The sequence below is a fragment of the Lissotriton helveticus genome, chromosome 10, assembly GCF_964261635.1.
Source record: "Lissotriton helveticus chromosome 10, aLisHel1.1, whole genome shotgun sequence".
Lineage (NCBI taxonomy): Eukaryota > Metazoa > Chordata > Amphibia > Caudata > Salamandridae > Lissotriton > Lissotriton helveticus.
In genome coordinates this window covers 1,203,088,950-1,203,106,653 of record NC_136071.1, presented here as the reverse complement: position 1 = coordinate 1,203,106,653, position 17,704 = coordinate 1,203,088,950, and the positions used below count along the sequence as shown (strand labels likewise).

The 17,704-nt window shown below is 49.8% G+C and overlaps 1 protein-coding gene across 1 annotated transcript in view; it reads left to right on the top strand.

Moving 5' to 3' along the window:
- The window catches only part of F8 (coagulation factor VIII), a 289,264-nt gene that overhangs the window by 252,649 nt on the left and 18,911 nt on the right, over positions 1-17,704 (top strand). The window contains exons 19-20 of the mRNA XM_078664066.1: positions 2,579-2,723; positions 17,146-17,294. Of these exons, the coding sequence (XP_078520192.1) occupies positions 2,579-2,723; positions 17,146-17,294 (294 nt within the window). The remainder of the gene's footprint in view (positions 1-2,578; positions 2,724-17,145; positions 17,295-17,704) is intronic.

Below are 17,704 nucleotides of genomic sequence, written 5' to 3'. Positions count from 1 at the left end.
CATGGCCATATGCAAATCAGTCCTGACCCTGTGCCTCATCGGAACAGTCCAGACCGAACTGCCAAGCCATGCCTTTCCTGGACCGGAATCAAGCATCCTAGGACCGGTTTCTGGCTATCAGCCGTCTTCAGCTAGGATAGCTTGACTCCAGTGGCCTAGTGAACACGGGACCCACGTCTGGGCATACCCTTCCCACATAGGGTGAACAGCAAAACACACAAGATGATGGACGGAATGTTGCACAATGGCAAAACATTCACCCCCCAGTCACAGATCTGGGTTTTATCCATTGGTATTTTGCTCACCAAGCCACCCCAGTTAAAACATGGCCATATGCAAATCAGTCTTGACCCTGTGCCTCCTGGGAACAGGCCAGACCGAACTGCCAAGCCATGTCTTTCCTGGACCGGAATCATGCATCCTAGGACCGGTTTCTGGCATTCCAGCCGTCTTCATCCAGGATAGCTTGACTCCAGTGGCCTAGTGAGCACGGGACTCACGTCTGAGCATACCTTTCCCACATAGGGTGAATAGCAAAACACACAAGATGATGGACGGAATGTTGCACAATGACAAAACATTCACCCCAGTTACAGATCGGGATTTATGCTCAGATGTGAGTCCCTTGCTCACTTTGCCACTGGATTCAAGCAAGCCTGGCTGAAGACGGCTGAAATGCCAGAAACCGGTCCATGGAAGCTTGTTTCCGGTCCAGGGAAGGCATGGCTTGGCAGTTCGGGCTGGACTGTTCCCATAAGGCACAGGGTCAGACTGATTTGCATATGGCCATGTCTGAACTGGGGTGGCAGAGTGGGCTAAAGAACGGTGATGGATTAAACCCAGATCTGTTGACTGGGTGTGAGTGTTTGATTGGTTCAGATGCTCCGTCCATCACCACCCCCTTTTGTACCGAAAGATTCTTATGAACCCAGCCATTTTACCTATCAGTGAAAGAATCAAATGTAGCCAAAATGTCAAATTGATTTGATATTTCCTGATTCTAGACAGTTTATAAAATAATTAAATAAGACCTAAAACATGCTTCTAAACCCTGCATCTGCACCTTAGACCAAAGAACACAAAATTGAAAAAAGCAAAAGGAAAAAGAAAACAATATTTTAGTGACATACCTAAAGAGCAAAACTCAAGCAGAATAATACTATCCCTGTCTTTCTTGCTGCTATCTTGTATAACAAAGTTACATTTTATAGGCCTCTTTGGGAAGAACTAAAAATGACTTTCACTCTCCTTTACCTTTCTTTGAATGGTATTTAGTTTGTGGTTGTGCCGGTGTTTTTTCAGTGTTCATTAGTTAACACTAGTGAGGGCTAGTTCTCTTTCGGTGGGGTTTTATCAGTTATTATAAGTTTAAACCTAAAACAGGTTAGCCCACTAGTAAGTATTTCCCAAATAGCTTTCCATTTCAGTCAAGGATGGATGACTATTAGTCAATAGTTTATTTCTGAGTTTTGTTTACCTTTTTTTGTGGACTGGGTGGACTTTTGCCCTCTTCCATGAGGTTGAAATACGCCTTCTTTGATACACAGAGATGTTACCAAGGATAAGAAATGTAGACATGGTCTGAGGTGGACTTATGGATGTATGATGTCAACTGGTGCATGAGTAGAATGACTGGACATTCAGTCCCTTTATCTCTAGCCTACTCAACTGAGAGTTGGAAAGAGTCATCCATATATCAGGCAGTAGCCCTAGTCTATCTGCTGGGGGAGATTTCTCGCTTATAATCCATCCTCTTCCAATGCAGGTTGATTTCATGTGAAGTGCTTCTAGGAGAGCTGTGCACCGGGCTCCCCTTGGGGTAGATAGATGGGCAGTTGCTGTCCCTATGGCATAGCTTAATACAGTGACCTACTGTCAAATCAAACGGGGCTTAATTTTACGTCCTGTGAGATCATAGGTTGAAAGGGTAATGATGTCACTTCTGGTACCATTACTATTTCGTAGAAATTATGCGTATGTTTGGTAGATTCTCATGTAACTTGATTTTAGTCTGTCCACAGCATAAGGCAATAAATGGAATATCTTACCGGCTTCTGCCTGGAAGTCTGTGCACAAGCTCACACATCACCTGTCAGCCCAGGTACCCTGCAAAGAGACCTTATGGACAAGGGACCCTTCTACGTAGATGCTGTGGGTGCATTTGGAACTCTCAGCTCAGAGAGGGTGGGGACTATGCCCCTCCCTGTCTGAACCTTCACTGCCCCCGTGCCAAGTCCTGCCATGTAAAGATGTCTCTTCTGTGCTCCCCCTCAGCTCAGAGAGGGTGGAGTATGTACCCCTCCCCATCTGAACCTTCACTGCCCTCTTTTGCCGTGTTCTTCAATGTGAATATGTCTCTTCTGTTGCCCACTTTCTCTCAGCTCAGAGAGGGTGGGGTCCATAACCCTCCCCATCTGAATCTTCACTGCCCACCAGTGCCATATACATCCATCTAAAGATGACTCTTCTGTGACCCCTCTTTCAGCTGGGGTCTGTACCCCTCCCCATCTGAACCTTCACTGCCCCCCCAGTGCCATGTCCTGCCATGTAAAGTTGTCTCTTCTGTGCCCCTCTTCAGGTCTTCTTTGGGAATGTGGATGGAACTGGCGTTGTGGAGAACACGTTCAACCCCCCCGTCGTGGGCAGGTACATCCGCCTGCACCCCACCCACTCCAGCGGCCGGACCACCCTGCGCATGGAGCTGCTGGGCTGCGACCTGAACAGTGAGTGTGCCCAGGTGCTGTGGTCCTACTAGGGGCAGGGTGTGAGGGTCACCAGGGGATCCTCCAGGTAGCATGCATGCGGTCACAGGAAGAGCACAAAGTCCTCGTCTTCGTGTCCGGAGCGCTGAGCTTGGCTTCGAGGCTCTAGGTGCATCTCACAAGCTGGTGCCGGAAGACCCTAACACCACTCTGCAGCACAGTGAAGGATGGTTGCACCCCTAAACCCATGTTAGGAGGGGGCTGACCCATCCTGAGAGGCTTCCCTGCAGCTGAAGATCCACTTAAGGTCACCACAACACTCACACCACACAAATAGTCCAAACAAAGGGGCTTATTTACAAGCCCCTTGCGCCACGTTTGAGTCACTTTTAACTTGGAAAAAGTGACGCAAAAGTGGCGCAAGGGGCTTGTATATAAGCCCCAAAGTGTTTGTGTTGGATTTGTGACTGAGCCCATCTCAAGGTCATGGCCAGTGTCCATTTTCTGCTCCCCTTTCCCTTTTCTTTGCATACAGAAAGTATGTGGCGCTATTTTACTTTGCCTGGACAAAGCATGCAGCGCTATAGTTTCTTACACTCAAGTAGAGCAAAAAGATAAAAAGAAGTGTTTGAATGAATGCATTAATCAAAGCAACAGGAAGGGGTAGTGAGTAGCGCTAGTCTGTCCTGAGATAGTACCAAGGGTGGAGACAAATTTGGCCCCCCTCCCGAGAACCCTCCCACACCCTTTGTCCTAGCTGTGGCCTCACACTTCCTGGATACACCATAGTAAAAACAACCGTGACCTTAGAAAACACATTTTCTATGCATCATGGTGCCTGTAGTTCTTTATTTGTAATGAGGACAAGCAAACTGCTAGTATAGAAATGGAAACAAAGTTTTACAGAACTTAGTCAAACATCCACCCTAAAGGCCCATCACAGTCAAACTCCACCTTTCCTGCTTCTAGACTGAGTACAGCTGAATTTACTTTAAAAAACGAATCTAAAAAAGCTAAAGTTTAAGGCCACCAGATTAACAAATGTTTCCGAAAAATTATATATTTTCAGCCCTGCCAACTACCACGCATCAGGGGTTAGACTAACGCATTTTATGTGGTATTCGCCTCAATGCATTCAAATGCCTTAGCCATACGTTTATAGCGCCCTGGGACCACCCCACGAGGCATGCTTAACGAGGAGCTGAAAAAGCAGCGGCAGGGCAGGCAGTAAGTGCCCTGTGATGCCAGTGTTTCACAAATACACTGTGGCCGCTCTTGTTTATTCACACTGCAGATCCGATTGACAGCTCTGTCAGTGGTAACTTAGGGGGCATATAATGAAGCACGGCGTTAACATTATCGCCGATTTAGCGGTAGAAAACTGCTGCTAAAGCAGCGATAATGGGCTTGATAATATGCCCTTGAGAATTCCCATAGAAGCCCAGGTTAACACCAAAACATGGGCTTCTATGGGAATTCACAAGGGCGTATTATCAAGCCCATTATTGCTGCTTTAGCGGCAGTTTTCTGGCTGATCATTCAGAGTATCCGTCAGTGCCCGCCTGTCGGGTGCTAAAGAAAGAAAAGCCACTGACCTGCTGATAACTTCCAGCTGGGATGATGGAGAGCAGATAGTTTCCCACTTCCCCTTTACGCTGCTGTACAGGGAGCTAAAAGCGTGTATCTCGCTGACCTGTAAGAAGCGCGCTGGGGAAAAGGGAATGGGAGAAAACAATAAATGATGCTGGGTGAGGAGAGACATAGCAGCTGAGCACTTTTGAATAAACACTTCTATTCAGGACTGAAGCCTGGCCCCCTGAGGGACCTCATTTATTCTGGTTCCTCCACATTCTGGAATCAAATACCACATCATGTTAGGGCCTGTACTTTAAGAAGCAATCTTCACTTCCTGACCTTATCTGACATGTGAAAGTAAACCCCTCCACTTACATGCTATGTCTCTCCTTGCCCCGTGGAACACTGCCAGGGCTCAATTTGTCTGATCTATTTTTAGATCCTATGACGGCTTCCACCCAGTAAGGGACGCCTCAGTGAGTCATCCCACTTTTTGGGCGGTCAACACTCCCACTTGTCCTGAAGAAGACCCGCCATTACATTCTAATAACGCTCTGTCAGGATCGAAACGTCGACGAATATATATGGTTCAGATCAATCAAATCTCTGGTTGTTAAATCAATAAGCTTACATGCTGTCTATCGTAGATATTGCCTATTGTCATTCTGACCGCATTCTAGTTCCCGGTGCAACAAATTGTACATACTATCACCTTGTATATATACACTGCACCTCTATCACTGAGCACTTAATGTCACCATATCACATGTCACCTTTGTCAGTATTTCCTGTATTGCCAGCCTTCTGATTATTTGTCAATATTGATTCAAGCTTTAATGTATATAAAAGAAGAGTCTTTTACAAGCATATACTAACAGGTGTTCTGCTTTATTCTGTGTTCCAACGTCATCTGATATGCCTTACAACGTTATTTGATATATGTTTCATGATTTAACCAATGCAAATGCTATACCTGTCATACTTATTCAACAGGTACTTTTTTACATTTTATTTTCTTCAAAGCAATTGTGTTCTTCCCAACAGAACCATTGTAGCCTATCACATACATACCCAGGTTCCGAGGGACACAGGGTCGCCCCATTGTTGCCATATCACATCCTATCTAGTCCTTAATATCCAGTAGTTCACGAGATGTTCTAGGGAAGTCTGATCTTCTTAGAGCTTTAAGCTCAATTGCTGTCCAGTAGAGCTTTTTCGGGACTGGTTTTAATGGAAAAGTTGTATTACCTGTACCCATCCATCCATCCAGAGCTCAGGAGCCCCAATATGATATAATAACTTTAAGATGCAGGAGCCAGGGGATTATAACAGAGTGGCCAGCAGAAACGATATCCTGTAGAGCAGCGGTGCACGGTACACATTCTGACGTGGACCATTGTCACCTCCAGTAGAACAGGGACAAAGTCTGGCTTTATCATGTATACTTTTAACCCCCAGATCTAATGAAGTGGTTTCAAAGGAGTGCTAGCCGGAATAAATGCTACTGTACGATAACATTTGTTTTCAGTTGTGGTTAGTGCATCTATGTTTACTTGTCCCCATAATTCAGCCCATAGAGGACTGACCCCAGCACCCTGAATCAGGATAATCAGGATACATCAGAAGGAGCTGAAGTGGAGGAGATGGTAGAATAAACATCAGTCAGGGACACCGATAAAGGGTTATGATCGCTTTCGCACCTTTGTAACACATAATTATCATTGACATGGATCGATAAGCTTACATCGATCAAAATGTAATGTCGCCTACTGGTGTGAAATGGTTTATTGAAAGTACGGGCCCCATCTGGTCAGATTTAGTGCGACCATTCACAGCCCTGGGCCCATACTCACATGTTAACGTTTGAATCTCCTTAGCAGCCTGAGTCCACATACTAATGGGAGGGATGGTAAACAGTGAAATAGACCAAAAATATCTTCATGGCTAGACACTTGAACACCGTGAATATCAAGCGGTTCAAAGGTAGAACTAAAATCTCCTGCTTTTATAAGATATTGATTAGCAAAAAGCTGGTCAAGTAAACCTTCCAATGCTTGAATTGTGGAAGATTGAGCCCCCTCCTCTGCTCCCTCTTGTGTAAATGTTAATAAGTGTAATATTAGACTTTTCATTGCTGCTTAATTGAATGGCCAAAATATCAGGTGACTCAAAAAAGACCTGTTGGATCACACAAGTCTAACCCAAATGGTGCTCTCAAATCTGTCCAATCTACCCCAGTCTACCCCACTCCACTCCAATCCACCCCACCCAATCTACCCCAATCCAATCAACTCCACCCAAATCTACGCAACACTACTCCAATCTACCCCACTCCAATCCACCCCACCCAATCTACCCCAATCCACCCAATCCAATCAACTCCATCCCAATCTACCCAACTTCACTCCAATCTACCCATTCCACTGTAATCCACTCTAGTCCACTCCAATCTACCCCATCCCACTCCACTCTAATCCACTCCAATCTGCCCCAGTCCAATTTTCCCCACTCCATTCCAATTTACTCCACTCCAAACTCTATTGCAATCTATCCAGCTCCTCTCCACTCTAATCTACCCCACTCTACTGCAATCTACCCTACTGTACCACAATCTACCCCACTCCACTCCTGGCTTCCAACAAGCAGTGTGGTAGAATAGCCATCATCCACAAAGAGTCCATCAACTGCACAGCCACCAAGGACTCTCCCACCCCCATCATGGAACACCAACATTTCCAGATCAACAGCAACAGCAAAACTACTCTAAGAGGCACCATCACCTACAGACCCCCCCCCCCGGTCCTGCCTTCTGCGAGGCCAGCTCAGACTTCATTACCCCCCCTATCCATCCACTGCAAAGACTACCTCTTTCTAGGGGACCTCAACTCCCACCAAATCCAACTCATCCAACCTCCTCGAAATCATGGACACCGTCGAACTCTCCCAGTTAGTCACTGACCTCGCACACATCGCTGGACACACACTGGCTGCAATTCTTTCTGGCAGCAACATAACCAGATACTGCCATACCAGCGAAGTCACTTAGCCTGACCACTCAATAGTACACTTCTACATCTCCTCCGTGACCGGCCCTGCTAAAAAAAACTCCAGCACCTCCTACAGTAGCTGGAAGAAAGTAACAGAGGAAGTCTGGACTCACCCTAAACACATCACTGCCACACTCCTTCCTTAACCCAGATGAGGTCATCGAAAACTTCAACACCTGGATTAACAACTGTGCTGACACAGTCAGACCCCTCAAACCCTTCAAACATAACAGAGCCCCCCACCATGCCAACTGGTTCACAGACAAACTCCTAAACACCAAACAAAACTGCAAGAAAATAGAAAGGATCTGGTGCGCCAGCAAGACCCTCTACAACAAAGAGAGATTAAAACTGGCAGTAGGCAACTACCACACTCAGCTAAAAATGCCAAGAAGGACGCCCTCAACACCCACTTCGAAGCTGCTCCAACATCAGCAAGGAACTCTTCTGCATCGTCAAGGAGTTCTCCAACCCCACAGCTACAGAGAACACTTTCACCCCATCCAAGGATCTCTGCGACTCCCATGCAGAGTTTTTTCACAACAAAATCACTACCATCTACGAAAACTTTGACCTCCAACCTCCCCTAGACAGCATCAACAACCTCCCCACCAACAAAAACCATAACACAGCAACTATCACTACATGGGGCACCCTCGCAACACAGACCACTATCACCATCATGAGCTGCATACACTCAGGAGCACCCAGTGACCCCCTGCCACCCCCATATGTTCAACAAAGAAATCAACTCAATCAGTCAGGAGCTCATCACACTCGTCAACTCCTCCATCTCCTCGGCATACTTCTCAGAAGCCTGGAAACACGCGGAGGTAATACCCCTCCTACAAAAAAAGCCTCTGCAGACCATGAAGACCTCAAGAACTACCGACTAATCTCCCTACTTCCTTTTTCCACAGTTGTATGACCAACGTTGCCGGTTGGATGCAGAGCAAGTGCCTCAATCTTCACACAGTCAAAACGAGATGCTGATCTTCGGAGGCACCACCTCCCCCTGGAACGACAACTGGTGGCCAGCGGATCTTGCCCCCTGTTGGAAACCGGCTATTTCTGGTAGGCTAAGGCTTATGCCAAAGCCAGGCAGAAACCACCATTCCAGTCAGGGCAAGGAAGTCACACGCCAAGATAACCCCTGCTCACCCTCTAGGTAGCATGGCGCGAGCAGTCTAGGCTAAACTCGGAGGCGATGTGTAAAGCATTTGCGTCAGCGCACGACAGCAACAACATACTAGGCACACCACAAAAGAGACTCCACACAAGGTTATATTAAAATAACTTTTGTATTGTCAAAACATATCAGATAGAAATCACACATGTACATTGTGCCAACTGGCACGGCAATATTCACAAGGGATTATTTACAAGACAGGGCCCCATGGGCCACTGTCGGAATCAACACTTTGCAGATATAGAAATACTTGTCAGAAATTAGAATAAAAGTATATAAACTTCACTGTAACACAAAGTAACAGTTATAGATCACACCCAGTAACTACTGGGAACAGGTAAGTACATACTACGCAACCCTAAACACCTTAGGAGCATGTCACGCAGGTACCCAGGAACTCACTAGGACCACCTGTACTAGAAAGAACAACCACCTAAGGATGAAATCCACTTAGGGGTATAGCTCAAAACACACTACCCATGATGCATGAATATACATTCAGAGGAGTAGTAAAGAAAGAAAACACATGATGTATAGACCTACACATTCAGCGGTGTTCAGGACAGAGCACATGATGCAATTAAAATACAGTCAGGGGTGCAGCGCAAGAAGACACATGATGACTAAACATTCAGAGGTGTAGCGCAAGAAGAGAAAGACACATAATGCATGAAACATTCAGGGGTGTCAAAGTAATACAATAGCGCAAAAATCACATGAGGCCTAAAAACCTTCAGAGGTGCAGGAATAACACATGATGCAAGAAATCACATTCAGAGGTGCAATAACCATATGATTGCGCACAAACTCACATAAGCCACCACCTGTGGCAGTCCCTAGGCCAATGGCCTTGTTGGGGCTCAGACGCCCTGAGTCTCAGTGTCAGGGTGCGCTGCCATGCAGCGCCAGTCTCAAAGTACCAAAAAGCCTAAATGTAGCAGGTGCCCACTAAGTGCTGGGCACCTGGAGAACAACAGAACTGAGCCAGGGCCCTCACTGGCCCTTCGGCGCCAACTGCGCCACTGCTGGAGCCACACAGGCTCTGGGCATAACACACATGCCCCAGACGTTGGAGCCACAGAGGCTCTAAAGCAATGATGCCAACCGTTGGAGCCACACAGGCTCTTAAAACACTGGTGCTCCCATGAGCCTCGTCGGACTTTGGACAAAGAAATGCCCCCTCAGGGCCTTCTCCAGGCTTTTCCACGGTGGGGCGACCCTCTGCCAATCGGGGCCGCCCTGATTCCGCGTCGTTCACGGTGGAGTCCCCCACGGGGGACTCCAACTTCTAAAAATGCCCCCCAGAGCCTCTCAGGGTTCTGAATACCACATGAGGCGGGGAGCCTCTCCGGGCTCCGTGGACGTTGGGGCGACCCACTGCCAACCGGGGCCGCCCTTGAAGCCTTCACGGCTTCGCGATGGCACTAGGCGCGAACACCGACAACGTGTCCCGGCGCCTCTCTTCTTCCCCACTCTGCCCAGCCCTCCGCCCAGACTCACCGGGTCTCCTGCGCGGCGGGGGCGGGGCTCGGCGGCAACGGAGGAGCTCCTGCTCCTCGCAGACTCTCCTCGCTTGGCCCGGTCCCCCGTCTCGGGACCGGGACGCAGAGTGGAGCCAGCCAGGCTCCCGGGCAGTCTCTTCTCTCGCGGCAGGACGGGGGCGGTCGAACCTCTCTCTTCCTGCAGGGCTCCCTTGGTACACGGGAGCCCTGCCAACCGGCCGCCTCGTCTCCTCAGATGCCGCCGGGCTCCCTTAGCTCACGGGAGCCCGGCCGACCCGCCAGCAGGCAGCGCCATCTTCCTTCTTCCTCGGCGCGGCCCAGCCAATCACGTCGCGGCTCCTGCGCCGAGCCCCTCATGACGCGAGGCCGCCAACCAATGGCAGCGCGGCCTCGCCGATCCACGGGCCAATCAGAGCACGGCTCTCCTCGGGTCCCGGCCAATCCGGTCGCGGCCCCTTCGTGGTTTGTTTTCCTCCGCGACAGATCGAGGTGGGCACTCGTAGATAATTATATCCATGCAGGCAGGAATCCTCAGCGCATCCAGCGCTATAAACAAGCAGGAAAAGCGCTCCTAAGCGCTAGAAAGTCCAGAAAAGGCGCTCTCAAGCGCGTGGGGGAAATTAAGCGCCCCCAGAGCTCTAGACAGCAGGCAGAGCGCTCCCAGGCGCTCAGGGGGAAGCCCAGCGCCTCCAGGCGCTAGAAATCAACTCCAGCGCTCTCCCCAGGAAAAGGCAGCTTCTCCATGCTGCCAGGGTCCCAGAACTTCCCCAGGGGCAAAGCCAAGTCCCCCCTTCAGCCCAGGCAGGCAGAAGGGTCCCCCAGGAGTCCAGGAATTCAGGTGTCCAGGGGCTGGGCAGCGCCCACCCCTCGTAGATCCCACCGCTGCCACCAATGTTGGAAACCGGCTATTTCTGGTAGGCTAAGGCTTATGCCAAAGCCAGGCAGAAACCACCATTCCAGTCAGGGCAAGGAAGTCACACGCCAAGATAACCCCTGCTCACCCTCTAGGTAGCATGGCGCGAGCAGTCTAGGCTAAACTCGGAGGCGATGTGTAAAGCATTTGCGTCAGCGCACGACAGCAACAACATACTAGGCACACCACAAAAGAGACTCCACACAAGGTTATATTAAAATAACTTTTGTATTGTCAAAACATATCAGATAGAAATCACACATGTACATTGTGCCAACTGGCACGGCAATATTCACAAGGGATTATTTACAAGACAGGGCCCCATGGGCCACTGTCGGAATCAACACTTTGCAGATATAGAAATACTTGTCAGAAATTAGAATAAAAGTATATAAACTTCACTGTAACACAAAGTAACAGTTATAGATCACACCCAGTAACTACTGGGAACAGGTAAGTACATACTACGCAACCCTAAACACCTTAGGAGCATGTCACGCAGGTACCCAGGACCTCACTAGGACCACCTGTACTAGAAAGAACAACCACCTAAGGATGAAATCCACTTAGGGGTATAGCTCAAAACACACTACCCATGATGCATGAATATACATTCAGAGGAGTAGTAAAGAAAGAAAACACATGAACCTCTTCACCTACACAGGATCATCAGATACACAAGCCACTACTTTTAGAATCACTTTCTAAGGTCTCTGCACGACATCCAGCACACCGCCAGACATCCACCTTCTTGTCCAATGCCTCTGCAGGACGTCCTGCACACCACCAGAGGTACACCTCACGTGCAAGCTCCTTAAAAAAACTCACACGAACTCCTCCAGTTCAAGACACCACTCATCCACACACTCCCCCTCCAGACTGGTGAGACAGTTCCTCACTGCCTCTGACTCTCAACCTGTCGCCCTCTTACTGAGCACCAGGCACCATACTCTGGGACATGGGAATGGGAATTCGCGCACTGGACACATTTAAGCTGCCACCACTGGATCCTACCATACTGGGGAATCCAGACACACACACTACCCTCAGGGAATAACCACCCTCCTGAGCAAGCAATTTCTCCTCCACCCTCCCTCTCTTCCATCTACCCACACAGGGACAGGAATAGGAGTTGGACACTGGACCCAGCAAGGGATTCCTAATCTATGGGAACCTCCCCTATCTACTGGCGTCCCGCCCTGTCATTTTCTCTCATCTGCCACTAAACATAAAGCGCAGGAACACCATCTGAAAATGACACTTTTGAGGAAAAATAAAATCAAAAACAATAATCCCAAATATGTGACTATCTGAAAAACGCAGAGTTTTTGTAATGTAGCCAGTTGTCGCTATGGCACTGGGCAAACGCACGTCCAAATCCCACCGCTGCCACCAATGTTGGAAACCGGCTATTTCTGGTAGGCTAAGGCTTATGCCAAAGCCAGGCAGAAACCACCATTCCAGTCAGGGCAAGGAAGTCACACGCCAAGATAACCCCTGCTCACCCTCTAGGTAGCATGGCGCGAGCAGTCTAGGCTAAACTCGGAGGCGATGTGTAAAGCATTTGCGTCAGCGCACGACAGCAACAACATACTAGGCACACCACAAAAGAGACTCCACACAAGGTTATATTAAAATAACTTTTGTATTGTCAAAACATATCAGATAGAAATCACACATGTACATTGTGCCAACTGGCACGGCAATATTCACAAGGGATTATTTACAAGACAGGGCCCCATGGGCCACTGTCGGAATCAACACTTTGCAGATATAGAAATACTTGTCAGAAATTAGAATAAAAGTATATAAACTTCACTGTAACACAAAGTAACAGTTATAGATCACACCCAGTAACTACTGGGAACAGGTAAGTACATACTACGCAACCCTAAACACCTTAGGAGCATGTCACGCAGGTACCCAGGACCTCACTAGGACCACCTGTACTAGAAAGAACAACCACCTAAGGATGAAATCCACTTAGGGGTATAGCTCAAAACACACTACCCATGATGCATGAATATACATTCAGAGGAGTAGTAAAGAAAGAAAACACATGATGTATAGACCTACACATTCAGCGGTGTTCAGGACAGAGCACATGATGCAATTAAAATACAGTCAGGGGTGCAGCGCAAGAAGACACATGATGACTAAACATTCAGAGGTGTAGCGCAAGAAGAGAAAGACACATAATGCATGAAACATTCAGGGGTGTCAAAGTAATACAATAGCGCAAAAATCACATGAGGCCTAAAAACCTTCAGAGGTGCAGGAATAACACATGATGCAAGAAATCACATTCAGAGGTGCAATAACCATATGATTGCGCACAAACTCACATAAGCCACCACCTGTGGCAGTCCCTAGGCCAATGGCCTTGTTGGGGCTCAGACGCCCTGAGTCTCAGTGTCAGGGTGCGCTGCCATGCAGCGCCAGTCTCAAAGTACCAAAAAGCCTAAATGTAGCAGGTGCCCACTAAGTGCTGGGCACCTGGAGAACAACAGAACTGAGCCAGGGCCCTCACTGGCCCTTCGGCGCCAACTGCGCCACTGCTGGAGCCACACAGGCTCTGGGCATAACACACATGCCCCAGACGTTGGAGCCACAGAGGCTCTAAAGCAATGATGCCAACCGTTGGAGCCACACAGGCTCTTAAAACACTGGTGCTCCCATGAGCCTCGTCGGACTTTGGACAAAGAAATGCCCCCTCAGGGCCTTCTCCAGGCTTTTCCACGGTGGGGCGACCCTCTGCCAATCGGGGCCGCCCTGATTCCGCGTCGTTCACGGTGGAGTCCCCCACGGGGGACTCCAACTTCTAAAAATGCCCCCCAGAGCCTCTCAGGGTTCTGAATACCACATGAGGCGGGGAGCCTCTCCGGGCTCCGTGGACGTTGGGGCGACCCACTGCCAACCGGGGCCGCCCTTGAAGCCTTCACGGCTTCGCGATGGCACTAGGCGCGAACACCGACAACGTGTCCCGGCGCCTCTCTTCTTCCCCACTCTGCCCAGCCCTCCGCCCAGACTCACCGGGTCTCCTGCGCGGCGGGGGCGGGGCTCGGCGGCAACGGAGGAGCTCCTGCTCCTCGCAGACTCTCCTCGCTTGGCCCGGTCCCCCGTCTCGGGACCGGGACGCAGAGTGGAGCCAGCCAGGCTCCCGGGCAGTCTCTTCTCTCGCGGCAGGACGGGGGCGGTCGAACCTCTCTCTTCCTGCAGGGCTCCCTTGGTACACGGGAGCCCTGCCAACCGGCCGCCTCGTCTCCTCAGATGCCGCCGGGCTCCCTTAGCTCACGGGAGCCCGGCCGACCCGCCAGCAGGCAGCGCCATCTTCCTTCTTCCTCGGCGCGGCCCAGCCAATCACGTCGCGGCTCCTGCGCCGAGCCCCTCATGACGCGAGGCCGCCAACCAATGGCAGCGCGGCCTCGCCGATCCACGGGCCAATCAGAGCACGGCTCTCCTCGGGTCCCGGCCAATCCGGTCGCGGCCCCTTCGTGGTTTGTTTTCCTCCGCGACAGATCGAGGTGGGCACTCGTAGATAATTATATCCATGCAGGCAGGAATCCTCAGCGCATCCAGCGCTATAAACAAGCAGGAAAAGCGCTCCTAAGCGCTAGAAAGTCCAGAAAAGGCGCTCTCAAGCGCGTGGGGGAAATTAAGCGCCCCCAGAGCTCTAGACAGCAGGCAGAGCGCTCCCAGGCGCTCAGGGGGAAGCCCAGCGCCTCCAGGCGCTAGAAATCAACTCCAGCGCTCTCCCCAGGAAAAGGCAGCTTCTCCATGCTGCCAGGGTCCCAGAACTTCCCCAGGGGCAAAGCCAAGTCCCCCCTTCAGCCCAGGCAGGCAGAAGGGTCCCCCAGGAGTCCAGGAATTCAGGTGTCCAGGGGCTGGGCAGCGCCCACCCCTCGTAGATCCCAGTCAGCCACAAGAGCAAAGACAAGAACCTTTTGGAAGGAGACACCGTCCCTTCTTATACACAGAAATGCCTTTGAAGTACTTTGAAGCTTTCGTGCAAGGGGCCCTGAGTACTGGAATGTTTCTGGTTTACGTCTCCCTGACAGCTTCAGGGCCAGAGGTGACAGGGGGCCGCCAGGATGGAGAGCCAGCAGGGTGGGCGACAGGCACAGCCCGGCACCACCAGATGCTCTTTCCTCCCATCCCTGACAGCAGAGGGGCCTTTCATCTACCCCCTCCTCCGGGGCCTTGCAGACCCTGCAGACCCTGTTCTACTCAAACCAGACAGTCCATCTACCAACAGGCCCAGGCATGCCTGGGCCAGGCCCATCAGCCAATCACGTGCTAGCAGACTCACTACACAATTATGCCAACTTCTAAAAGTGGCGCTTCTAGACTACACACAACCATGCCGCAAACACCATTCTGCAGCATTCATTCTCACGAGTTCATACATATCAAACTCGCCCCTGCACTCCCCACGCATCAGGAATCTACCATGGGCATACATATTTCCCAGTCATTCCTATGGGAGGGCAGGTCACTCACCATCCATACACAGAAAGCACACGCACTTTATACTGTACCACAGTGAAAAAGTGCGCAGAGGCCTACAATCACCAATCCAGGTTCCAAAAACAGGCTAGGAAAAAGCAAAAAGTCACGGGGTAAACCTGCCCAAAGGACCGGGTCCAACACCCCCACACCCACAGAACACACTAAAACCTAGGCATCATATTCAACAGTAAGCTCACAGTGAAAAAACAGGTGAATGCTGACTCTTCTGCTTCCACATCCTCCACATGCTGAAGACAATGTTCAAATGGCTCCCCTCCGACACTAGAAACAGTATCACCCAAGCCCTTGGCACCAGCCACCGCAGCAGCAAGGCTCGCCCTCGACCTTCCTAGGCGAACCCACATAAGACCCCAACTCAAAGCACTGCGCTGGCTCCCCATTAAGAAACATTGCCAGTTCAACTCCTCACCCGCACCCACAAAACCCTCCCAAACTATGGCCCAACCTACCTCAACCACAAAGTAAACTTCCACTAACCCATTTCACAAGAACTTTCAATGTCCTTCTATGTTTCTAACACGTTGCGCATCCTTAGAATCAGAAGAGGTGGCCGCGCCTTCCTCCACATGACCTCTAAACACTGGAACGGTCTTCCCCTTCAACTCCTAACAGCCCCAACCCCTCAGGAGTTCAGGGAGAAACTGAAACTATTCAATAGATGGGCTGGAGCTGCGAAATTCTCTCCTCCTCCCCCCCCCAGCACCCAGATACTCTCACAGGTGATATGTAGCACTCTATAAATCTCCTTTGATTGATTGATCTACCACACTCCAATCCACCCAATCTGCCACACTCCACTCCTCTCTAATCTTCTCCTCTCCACTCCACTCCACCACTCTACTCAAACCTACCCCACTCGACTTCGATCCAATCTACCACACGCTACTCCATTCTAACCCACTCTACCTAATCCACCACACTCCCATCTACCCCACCTCACTCCACCTCAGTCTACCCAACTATCATCTACCCCTCCCCAATCTACCTCACCTCAATCTACCACATTCCAATCTACCCGTCTAGTCCACTCCAATCTACCCCCTCCACACCACTCTGCCCCTCCTTACTGCAATCTGCCACATCCCACTCTACCCCTCTCCAATCAAACCCACTCCACTCTAACCTGCTCCTCTCCAATCTACCCAAATCCACTGCATTCTATCCCACTCCACTCAATTCTACCCCAATCCAAACTACCCCGCTCGAAACATCTCTCTTTAATCTACTCCACTCCAAACTCCCTCACTCTAATCTGCCACACTACCTTCATATCTACTCTACTCTAATCCAGCCAATCTACTCCACTCCACTGACTTGCAGTAGAGTTTCTAATCAGACTTCTAGCTGGTGCAACTGGGAGTTCTGTTTATAATCAGTCTTCCAGCTGCTGCAGACTGGGAATGCAGTTTATATGAAGTCTTCCAACTGCCTAGGAGTGCAGTTTATAACAGTCTTCCACCTGCTGCTGACTAGGAGTGCAGTATTTTGGAAGCGTTCTTTCTTCTGCTGGAGTAGAGTTACTTAGAAGACATCTTCCTATTGGCACAGAGGACAATGCAGTTTTTTGTGGTTCTTCTTGCTGTGAAACTAGCATTGGCAGAGTCTAGCGGTACCAAGATCTTGTTGCAGTTGTTATAGATAGGTGAATATAAAGTGGAAGTACCTCACTCTTTTCCTTTTGTTCCAGGTTGTTCCATGCCCCTTGGGATGGAGAGCAAAGCCATCGCAAACAAGCAGATACGATCCTCGTCCTACATAGACAATGTCTTCTCCTCCTGGGAGCCGAGCCTGGCGCGACTCAATCTCCAGGGGAGGATTAATGCTTGGAGACCGAAGGTAATGAGGGTCCTTGGCCTGACGTGAGTTCTCCCACAAGATAGTTTTTCTGACACAGAGATACTACTCCAATACATCTCTTGCAAGAGTCTTGAGACCCGGTTTAGTGTTTAGTGGATGTGTTAGTCCGTCATAAACGTCACAGATATCCTGTATGCCGTATTACACTTGTAATAGGATAAAATGAGCTGCTAATAAAGTGGACAGGTATGCGTCACGTTTGTGATGGAGTAACTCATCCACTGAATTCAAAATCAGGCTAATTGACGCCAAGTCTGACAAGGGCTCTCCTCCAAAGGTTTTTTATCTGACACAGGGACACTGCGGCTGGCATTGGGTCACCCCCAAGAGTCTTTATCTGACACTGGGAAAGTAGGTATGACATGGGGTCTCCCCAAGAATCTTTGTCT